Source organism: Embiotoca jacksoni, unplaced genomic scaffold, assembly GCF_022577435.1.
Source record: "Embiotoca jacksoni isolate LCO1_2020_lvr unplaced genomic scaffold, fEmbJac1.0.p SCAF_19, whole genome shotgun sequence".
Classification (NCBI taxonomy): Eukaryota; Metazoa; Chordata; class Actinopteri; family Embiotocidae; genus Embiotoca; species Embiotoca jacksoni.
The window spans coordinates 6,326,381-6,337,915 of NW_027185329.1; the positions used below are offsets into that span (position 1 = coordinate 6,326,381).

Here is an 11,535-nt window from a genome sequence, read left to right on the forward strand (position 1 = left end):
TTGCTTTCTCTGCCAGGAGACAGATGAAAAGACTGATACCGCTTTCACGTATGTGTGCTTTATATGAAGCTACTGAACGAAGCCGGCCAACTACGTCAAGCACAAAGACTGTAAACATCGAGGAGTAGCGGAGACCAAGACCAAGAAATACTCTGGCACATAACTTCCGGAAAACTGATTTGTCTTTTTTTAATCTTTAGTTTTGTACAAATTCAAAACCAGTTGACACCGGCATTTTTGAATCATAAAATCTGACATGTTGGCCGTTGCCATCTTGGGGATTTTTTTTGGAGCCAGAAGTCAACCACATTTGAGTGAGCTGGGGAGGAGCGACAGGTGGATCTGACCGAGAACCTGAGGACACTACACCTGCCCACCGATACCGGAAGCCTGACTGCACCTCAGGCTTGTCAATCAAACCAGGAACATTCCCAAAACATGCCTCTTTTTGAGACCTAATATTTAGTTAATTATGGAATTATTGATCATTATATGATTTTGTGTTGGTTTTGGGGTACACCCAAGCTGGCTTTTGCCCCGTCTCCGGTGTTTGCACGAAGTGAGCTGGCTGCTGTCTGTATCTTCATACTTGAGGAGCAGATACTGCCTGTGCGTGATGTTATCTTGTCAACTAATTCTTGGCAAGAAAACAAAAAAGGTTTTTTCCCTTTAAATCCAAATATAATTCTACTAGGGAAAGCAACCGCAAGAAGAAAACAGTGAGGAGAATCATGGATTTAAGTATCACGTATAAAATGCCGTCACAGTTTTGATGTAGAAAAGAGTCTCTGTCTCTCTCTCTCTCCAGCGAGAGGAACAAAGCCATGCCGCTCAATGCCGTTCCAGCTGTGATTTACTGCCTCGGAATTTCTTGTCCTGGTTTCAGGTGAGAGTCACTCCAATGCCACCACAACTTTATCACCATCCATCCCTGGTTCTACCGATCAGATGACAGGGCAGGCACAAAGCTGCAAAGGCATTATCTCTGAGGCGAATCAAACAAGCCTTTGTCTCCTGCCGTCACTCACCCGTACGCCTGTCTCTCTGCCTGCCTGTCTGCCTGCATATCAGTCCACTTGTATGGCCTGTGTATCAGTTTGCCAGGTTGTCTGTCTGCATGGATGTGTGTCACACCTGTCAGTGTGTGTGTGTGTGTGTGTGTGTGTGTGTGTGTGTCTACGTCTACCGGCCTGTCTTCGAGCTTGACCGAGTCTGTCTACCTGCCTTTATCTCCTCGTCTGTCTCAGTGCAACCTGACCTGACCGTTGTCTCTGGTCTTTTTCAGAGCGTGACTGGTTGGCTGCCCGACCTCTGGGCTGATCAGAGCTACCTACCGCAGAGCAGCTGGGACGTACAAATACGTGTGCGCGCACACACACGCGCGCACACACACACACACACACATAAACATGAATGCACAGGCAGTTCATTCAGGCTCGCGCTGACCCTCGGGCCTGGCTCGAACCGCCAACCGTCCGCTCATCAGCACCACAGACTTGTGAGTGTTTAAGACGCGCAGTCTAATCTGATCTGCTACGTATTTGCAAAAAGATCCAGCTCTGCAGGCGAGGCTGGAGTTTTCCTCTTATTTTTAGGAGTTTACATCAAGGAGGAATTTGGGAATATGACAACATACCAACACATATACACTCACGGGTACTGTCACACAAACACACACACACACACACACAAGAGCTATAATTACACTATTACACCATACAAGGGAAAGTAGTGGAAAACCCAGAGACGCAGCAGAAAGAGAGGTGTAAATAGAAAACTGGTGACTCACATTCTAGTGGCTACACACACACACACACACACACACTGGGAGAGAAAAAGAGCCAAAAACACAGGGTTCACCCACTTGAAGCCAGAGGAAGCAATGTGTGTGTTTGTGTCTGAGTGTGGTGACAGAGAGGATGAGTAAAGCTGTTTGCTCTCACTCATGTTGGAGTTTCTGAAGCCGTTATCAAAAGGGATTTTTTTTTTTTTTTTTTTTTTTTTTTTCCTTTTAAATGTTTAAATGAATGAATGCTCAAACATACACTTTCTCCCAGCCATCAATCACTCTGTGTGCTCCCTAAACTGGCCTATAATAGATTCAGGGAGTGATGCTGTTCCCCAGGATGTGGCTGAGAGGAAACTTGTTTCCTTGTTTGCTAAAAGGTTCTTTTTACTTTGGTAAAAACACACAGTTTTCAGTGTCTCTTTCTACCCTAAAACGAGGTTCTGAGTCACACATCAACAATTTTCTTTCCTGTTCGTCACTATCCTGCTGATCAATAATGAAGTCCGTGTTCATTTATTTTTGAATGTTTTAATCAGAACTCTGTTTAATGATTATTTTATTTGTGGCTTCATCTCTATTTTTTGAGACGTTTAAATATGTCATTAATAAAAAATGTCCAATCTTAAATTTCTGAACCAAGTAACAGTTAGAGTTAGAGTCTTTTTCAGGGTACACCCTGGACATGTATCTAGTCCATCACGGGACCAACAGAGAAAGACAGACAACCATTCGCACTCGCACCCACACCTACAGCCAATTTAGAATCACCAATCGCATGCATGTCGTTGTACTTTGAGAGGAAGTGGTCAACGTCGGCATTATTGCGGGAAGTGGCAGATACAGAGGAGCCGGGCAGTTGACACATTTGGAGGAGAAGGAACAGTGTTGGCGAAAGAGGAAGAAGCAACAGGTGCACACCGATATGTTTATTTTTTTGTTACTAGTTTAATAAATTGAGACCTCTTGCAGGTGACATAAAGTAACTGACGCAGCAGTTTGTGTCTCACTGCAGTAACTCGTATAGTCAGTGTGTGAAGTCCTGTTAAGGCAGCGTAGGGAAATAGTGTAGCTCTCTGAGGTAGTGGGGTGTTTGTTAGGTGAAGACAGGTGGTGAATGGAGTCATTGGACACGTGGGATGATATTCTGAAATCATTTGGCACTTTGTCTAATGTCACGTCAATAAATCAGGTAAAAGTGACATTTTCACATTAGAGAAGATAAAACCAACAAACAGTGGTATTTTTGATTGACAAATGCCTCAAACAATTTATAGATTATATTAAAAAAAAAAATGTCAATTTCTGCCAAAACATTTCAGCTCCAAAACAGTTATCAAAGTGTTTTTTTTAGTTTATTTTTGGTTTTAATTTTTCAAACACACAATATGTTTGAGACTATAGTAATTATAAAAACAAACTATTTGGGTCCTGCCAAACTTAAACTATTTTTTTTTTTTTTTTTTTAAATGAAGTGAATGAAGCAACACTTATCCTGAGATCATATCGACTGAAATCAAAGTAGAAAATAAAAGTATGGCCTGCCTGTTACCTCCCGGTCAGCTGGTTTCATTTCCATCGCTGATGTTTGATGCTGCACATTTGACTACTGCACTCCACTTCATAAAGTTTAAACCAAATGTTCTCACACCTCTGTTCCAGAACCCCACCACACACACACACACACACACACACACACACACACACACACACACACACACACACACACACTCTCAAGCGCACACAAATGCTAAAGAGTCATCCAGGGGCCACCCTCATTACCCAATGCACAGGTGGCAGGAGTCTATTCTGGATGGACAAGGACCAGACCAAACCTTTGTTTTATACACGAACATATGCAAACCACCACACACACATACACACTTTCTTCTACACATCTCAGAGTCATTGGAGGCTGAACTCTGTGGTTAATGACTTTCCCACCCACTACACAGCATGCACATGTTGAAGCCGTTAACGATAAGTGGCTTTTCGAACTTGGTAACGTCCTAATGTCCCCGTTAATCTCACATTCCTCACTACAAAGCCCGCAGAACACGGGCCAGCAATTTCAGTGAGATGAACCATTTAGCCAACTAGTAAAAACCAACAACCAAACTTTTTTTAAGCCTACCTTTGCCCCTCTGAGTGCTGACACGGGGCAACTTCAATCTGAGCAGTTTGAACTGCTTGAGTCTAGATCACGAAGCTTCATCTGATTAATAATTTAGGCTCCAAATGCTACACTACGCTTTTCCATTGTGCATAATAACACCTCTTTGCCGATCAAGCTCAACTAAAATCACTGTACAACATGGCATTGATTGAAAAAGGACCCTATGGTACATATAAAATACTTCAATGATAAGTTCCCACTTGTAGTGACTAGAGTCTGTAGTTCACGAGCAAGGAACACCGTAAATTAAGAGTGTACGTATTTTGACCCATACAGTCAGAAAATAAGATTTAATTTTAATGTTTAAATATTTTGTTCAATTATGCAATTTATAGTGTCAATATCTTTGACAACATGCATCACTGAGTGCAGTTTAAGCCATTTGTAGACAATGATAAATTTGCAATCCATCGAGACATCCTTGTCAGTGTATTTTGATGATAAAGACATTCAAGTTCAATCCATCCGTTTTATTTACACAACTGACTGTTGACTGCACCTGATTGATTCAAGATGGTCATCTCTTGCTCCACTTCGGTTAGTTTCATGCTTCACTGTTCTTCTGTGAAATGTTTCGAGAAGGATGATTTGCTATAAATACAATCATCCAAAATAAAATAGCATATTTGGCCAAATTTGGTTACTGTAAAGAGACTACTGAAATGATTGAAAATGAGGACTGATAGTGTTGCAGTGGCTGTTTGTTAACACCACAAACGGCAAGTGAAAATGTAAAGCCCATAAAATCCATTCAAGTCCCCTTTCAAGCAGGGTTTTGTGGTAAAACGGTCTCAAATTGCTTCACGCGTCCAGATTACTTACCTTTAAGTGTCACGTTTTTACTTTGGCGCGTTAGACTGTATTTTAAGAAGAAAACAAGCCATTGCACGAGTCTGTTATGACTTCCGATTTTATTTCGCAGCTTACGCCGGAGGTTAAATTCGGCCTCAGGTCGGCAGACACGTTGAACAGGTCACGGGACGCGAAAGTTGGGAGTTACCTGGAGGTGTCTGAAAGCAGCGGCGAGCTGGGTCATGTGCAGAGTGAGGCACCTGGATGTGCATCTGGCGCTGTTGATTTTCTCCTGAACATCCTCCTGCTCCGGTGAACTCCTGCGAGCACGAGTCACCGCCAGCACCGCACAGAGGAGCACCAAAGCGGCCCGACGCACTGACATCACACCGGCGGGTAAAAAAAAATTAAAAAAATTAAAAAAAAAAAAAAAAAAAAAAAAAAAAAACACACACACACACACACACAACAGGACCGGGTGAACGGGCAAACAAAATGAAGCGTTCAGGGTTTGTTTTTTTTTCGCTTTCGCTCGTCCGTCCGTGCTCGCGGGGCGTCCTGCTCTCGCGACCCCAGCAGTTCAGAGTGAAAACATGTGAGCGCTGCTCATGCCTTGCGCGCGAGCGGGGAGTGGAGCGGCTCCGCTCTACCCTCCTCGCGGACACTCCCACCACCATCGGTGCAAGTGCGGCCACAGCAGAGTTATGATGTTCTTCATCCTTATTATCCTAATTATCATCATCATCATCATCATCGACGTCACGCCAAACATCCCTCCCATCACTTATACGCGTGCGGCAATATCATCATCCTCGCCGCCTCGAAGCGTGGTCATCATGGTTTTTACCTCCTTCGACCTCCAATATCGCCACTTTTCTCTCGGCGCTACTGCAATTGACCAACATCCTCATCATCATCATCATCATCATGATCACTACAGGAGCTGCAGCTATTAGATGTGTAGGCCTAGTCAGAAGTCAGCTACAGTACAGCAACGAAACGTACCTTTTTTTTTTTTACGTGACTATCCTGCACTTGTGTACCAGTCATCGTCATAACTTTAGTTGTGATCTACAATTTAATTTTTTTTCTAGGAGAGTTACATTTTCTTTGAAATGCGTTATGAATTTTATTTAGCCTACCATTAATCTAATTTGTTTATCATCTTCTTCGAGATATCGTCACTGCCGTGTACAAGTCTGTAAAGACAGAATTTTGAGATGCTGTAGCGTAACTTCGTTGCCAAGTAGAGAACATACACGGTTGTATTAAACATATTTATTGTTTAAGTGTAGGTGCTGGGAACCACGTGCACAGCTGGGACACAGGGTTGTTCCTTTTTGGTTCTCCCTAGGAACAAACAAATAAGACATGTGCAGAGAGTGACTGATTGAGCAGAGTGCAAGCTAGAATATTTGATTAGTCATGTGGCAGAACAGCAGGGTAAATATATTGCTAAACTAAAGCTGTGAATGTGGTTTGAATAGTGCAACAACTCATCTCTACCTCTTCCCTTCCCAGGGGGATAAGGGCAAAATAATCGCCCAGCCTCTCCACCACCCATTTAATAGTTCCGGGAAGTACCAACCACAGGAAGCGGGTAGGGGGAAGTCGAGATGTATATGTTGCTCTTTTTATTTATGTTAATTATGCTTCCTATATTCATAGGGACTATAAATATATTTTTAAAAGATTGTTGATATCTTTGGGTTGGTGGATTAATGTAAATATCTACTGTACATATTTATTGTTGGTATATATCGTTACCTGTAGATGGTATGTCCGGGCTAATTAGTGTAAGCAGGTGTATAAAAGTAGCTCAGTTTGTTTGTATAGAGGGATACTGGTAGGTGATGGTGAACATCTGTTGAGGTGTTTTTAAATGTAAAAAAAAAAAAAATGAAGCTTCACCTGAAACCCCTCCTGGACCCCTGACCTGCTCATTTGCCTCCATGGCTGCTCGGGCATGTTAACGAAGTCACCATCTTCATACTCACTCAGCTTCACCTGCATCATCATCATTAATATCTCGTGAAAAACTTTAAGCCACCATTGTTCTCAAATCATTATCATCTTTGCTTTGTCTTGATTCACTGGTGCTCATGCATTTATTCTTCCTCATCTTTACTGTTATCATCTTTATCTTTGTCCTTTATTACCATTATCTTCATCCTCACTTCCAGAATGATATTGATCTTGATTTTGATTATCATCATCATCACGAGCAACCTCATCATGATTAGCATGCTGCATATGAGCATATTCATTATCAATGGGATATTATTATCTTACCACAGCTCAGAAAGCGGGACCCAAAAGAGCAACACCAAACAGGCAGGTAAGAAGGACATCAAAAGTTTACTGTAATCAGTCAGGCAGACAAAGTGAAGAAAGCTGTCAAAAACACAGTGCAGGATTCAGGCAGGGTAAGAAAAAAAAAGTAGAGAACAAACAAAGGACTGCTAGAAGGCAGCGAAGGAGAGCACGATGACTATCTGTCAAATAATGAATGATGAACCAGTAGTGTAACTGCAGAAGGAACTAATTAGGGAAGTGGATGCAGGTGAACAGAGAGGCGGGGGAGATCAGGTGACCCTGCTGGCGGGAAAGCTGGGCAGGTGGGCGTGGGGCAGGTCTGCAATGACAGGATGACAGATCATGGGAACACTGACAACAAGAATTAATAGGTAACATCATGGCAGACTATGATTCATATCAATATATGTTTTATCTTGCATTACATTCATGGCTTTGTCATCTCTTTCTTCTTTTCATCATTATCTTCATCTCCAACATGATGATCATAAGCATCTTCTTGTTTCTAATCATCATCATCGACATCATCATCATCTTAATCATCCTTTCCCTAAAAAAAAAATCTGTGGAAGATCAAAAGAAATCCAACCTAAACTGCATCAAACCTCAGGAGAGACATTGCAGTGAAGTAAGAGAAAACATTTGTAGCCTAATGGTTTGCATGGCAGGCTATGGTTCTAGTCCTATTAACACTACCATTACTATTATGAAAAACAAACTTCCCTTTATAGTCTGGGAATTTTCTCCAAGGGTAATTATTGGACTAATAAAAGAGCATTTATTAATGGGAAAGAGACTTGAAGAATGTGTTGAGGTAGAAGTCTGTCACAGAGCCAGTCAGAGTGTTAGTCACCACTTTTTGACAGCAGCTACCGAGCAAAGTGGGGTTTTCTAGGACCAAGGCCAAGTCGAGATGTTTAGGACACTGAGTTGAAAGATCTATTTGTTTACATGAAACAGTAACCTAGCAGAGGAGTCTTCTCCGCTAGGAATGACATGTAGAAAGAATCACCTAGGTTTTGATTTAGGGGAAATGGAGTCATAAATATTTAGTAAGAACTGTATTGGAAACCAGACTTCTTAGTCTGTCCTGCATGGAAAGGTATACATACTGCAGGTTATTGTAGCAGTCTTGTTTAGTTAACGCTCAAGATATCCAGGGCTGTAACAAGAGATTGTTTTCTTTATGTTCATAATTAATAATTAATTCATCATATTATGATCCCCCACAGCCCAAAGTGACGTATTAATATCATTTAGTTTGATTTATTCAGCCAACAGTCCAAAACCCAAAGATATTTCTTTTAAAAGATCAAATATATTTATCAGGAAAGCGGTAAATCGTGACATAAGAAAGCTTAGCCAGCAAATGTTTGACACTTTTGTTTTTGAAAAAGGAACAGAAACACTTAATGAATTGTCAAAAAAGTCTCCAATAAATTTTCTGTTGACTAACTAACCTTAATATTTGGAGCATTTCAACCAAAGGGCGATATTTCTTCTCTAATAAGGAAGTACCTTAAAGTGCAATACAATCGAGTGCTGCTAGAGGTTTCTAGCAGGGTTTTTTTTAGAGGTTTTATAATATATTATAATATATATATTATAATTATAATTAATATAATTCGATATTAGGCCACAAAAAGCAGTATTTTTGGAGGTGGTGTCTGTTTGATTGACAGGTCTGTGGTGAGGTCAGGTTTCCGGTATCAATGAGCATAGTGTCCTCAGGTTTCCCAATCAGGTTGAGTCAGATCCATCGCTCGCTCCTCCCCAACTCGTCCAAATATGGTCACTTCTGACTCCAAAGTACAAGATGGTGACGGCCAAAATCTGAACTCGAGGATTCAGAAAAGCAGTTCACAAACCAATGAATATAGACAGTAGTTGATTAAAACTGTGACTACGAGAAGTACATATACAAATTAGAATTACAATAGGGCCTTCGCACCACTCGGTGCTCGGGCCCTAAAAAAGGTGACAGAGAGTGAAGAAGTAATGTGCTGTGAAGCCACGCTCCCTTTATCAGTCTTGTCCTCATGCGTGTGTGTGTGTGTGTGTGTGTGTGTGTGTGTGTGTGTGTGCGTGTGCGTGTGCGTGTGCGTGTGTGTGTGTGTGTGTGTGTGTGTGCGTGTGCGTGTGCACGCACCTGACTGTAGAGAACCTAAGAAATCCTTTCATCAGAAATTGTAAAATCAGTTCTTACACACACACACTCACTCTCTCTCTCTCTCTCTCTCTCTCTCTCTCTCTCTCACACACACACACACACACACACACATACACATGCGCACACACAGTAGTTGCCCATTACCTACTAAATGACCAAAATAATATTTTCATATTTTCATAAAACACCCTGCTCAGGTTTCTGAATAAACCATTAGCGGAGTAAAGACCCTCCCCAACACATACTCAAACATCACACACACCAGCACATGTGCACACACGTAACAGAAGCATTCACCGTCTGTCCAAATCTGCCCGTTGATTGAAGCCAAATGTCTTTGAATTGACTGGAAAGACAGACAGAGAGAGATGAAGAGGGATAGCGAGAGAGTACAAGAGAGACAGAGACGTAGAGGAACAGGTAAGGCCAGCGGACAGACACAGAGAAGCCCACAGATAGATGAGAAAAATGAGCCAGCACTTCAAATACATCAGTCTGTGGAAACCTAATTCTGTTGAACATCTGAGAGCAGGCGGTGAGTCTATGTGGCCTTCTGCTCCAAAGTGGCCACTGTGGTGGCAGTTAAAATGCTATAAGATAATATAAATGTAACAAAAGTAAAGAAGAGTGACAAAGTCAACAAAAAAACCTTGATATTGCCCAAAATATTTCCGATTGAACATTATTCACCATAAGACGCTCACACCAGACCAAAAGAAGGCTGTTTAGTTGGATGTATTTGTCGAAGAAAAAGTGTACTATATTTCCTATTAATTCAACTTTAATTTGTGTACAAATTTGTGTCATACTTCTTTTTTGAAAGGGGCTTTGAATCTCTTGACTGAAGCCACTACAACACGGTTCATGAAATAACTGATCTTATCCAGTTATGCTGTAAACAACGTCTTGTTCCGAACTTTTGAATCACTAAAGTATATTTTTACAGAAATTCATATGACGTAAGGTGACAAAAAACAAAAGGTCAAGTCAGCCTAGTTATCAGTTGTAAGTTAGGACGTCTGTTTGAATCACTATGTGCAGCAGCAGTGTCGCACTGTCTTGTCTTTTTCCCCCCCAAGAGTGACATAGAACATATTTCGATTTGTGTAGCTTTTCTTTTCCTTTAATGTTCACAGAGAAGGTTGAGTTTCAGGCTTCGTGCTAATAAGGGAAGCTATACTGCTACAAGTAGCCCTCTAATGATGACATCTTATAAATCGGTCTGTTTGAGATCTGATTTCTGGACCTTCATCGTACCACATAAACACATTTTATCATAACTAAACCCAGCTAAATTAACTGTCTCCACGAACTACACATCGGAGAAGCTGTTTCCTCTTGAAAAATACAATCTTTATGTATTTGACGTGTCATTGATCTAATCCGAACTGTGTCATCTGCTGAATCCCTCAGCGTTTAGCTGTTTCAGTCACAATCCCTTCACGTTGTTGTCATTCCTGTCCAAGATTACTGAAGTGGTCAGAGATTATTCCCTGCAGCTGGTACTACTCACAGCTCATCTGTTAGTCGTCTGATTTCTGTCACCTTTAAAATCTTCAACAGCAGTGTTTCTCAAGCCATGATTCAGGGTCCCAGAAATGGTTCTTTATAAAGGCTTAGTGCCAGTGGTGAAAGAAGTGTTAAGCCTTGGGTTTTTTTTAAAGTAAAAGTCATAAAACAATTCTGTAAAATATAAAATCAACATATAAAATCCTGCATTTATGAGTGCATTATTTTAATTTAAAAGATGCCACCAGGCATGTTGGAAGATATCAAAAAACACATTGGCTATTAGTTTGTGTCTGATATAGTTTTTCTTTTAAAAAGTTACTGTAAATTACCTCGTTTGAAATTTTTACATGATATGTATGCCGTCTCCATGTAGACCCTACAAATATCCATAAACGTTTCAGTCATTAAAATGCCTCTTGCATTCCTCGTCTCTACATCAACATGGTGTAAATCATCCATTGGAGCAGGATTGGCTTTAAAAGTATGGCGAAATCTCACAAATCCTGCTCGCAGGTATCCTACACAAATTCAACTCCGATTTTAATTGAGATCAGAGAAACTTTACAGTTTCAGCAGAAGAATTTAAAACCAGCAGTTTGGTGTCAAACTCTGAACACAAATATTTCTGCACAGTAAAGCTAAAAGATCCAAGAGTACTAATGATGGCAAAAACACATTGTTGAGTTGAGGGGGACTTCAAGTAAAATATTAGGTGACAGAATGCCTCCTGCCTTCTATCATATCATAAGACTGATATTCCTGTTTCATAGAGTAGCTGGTTGT

General features: G+C 41.0%; 1 protein-coding gene across 2 annotated transcripts in view; it reads right to left on the reverse strand.

Moving 5' to 3' along the window:
• Window positions 1–5,139, reverse strand: part of anos1b (anosmin 1b) — a 43,558-nt gene extending 38,419 nt beyond the window's left edge. For both annotated transcript variants that reach the window (XM_069153196.1, XM_069153195.1), the window contains exon 1: window positions 4,963–5,139. In XM_069153196.1, the coding sequence (XP_069009297.1) occupies window positions 4,963–5,139 (177 nt within the window). The remainder of the gene's footprint in view (window positions 1–4,962) is intronic.
• Between the last annotated feature and the right edge of the window lie 6,396 nt (window positions 5,140–11,535).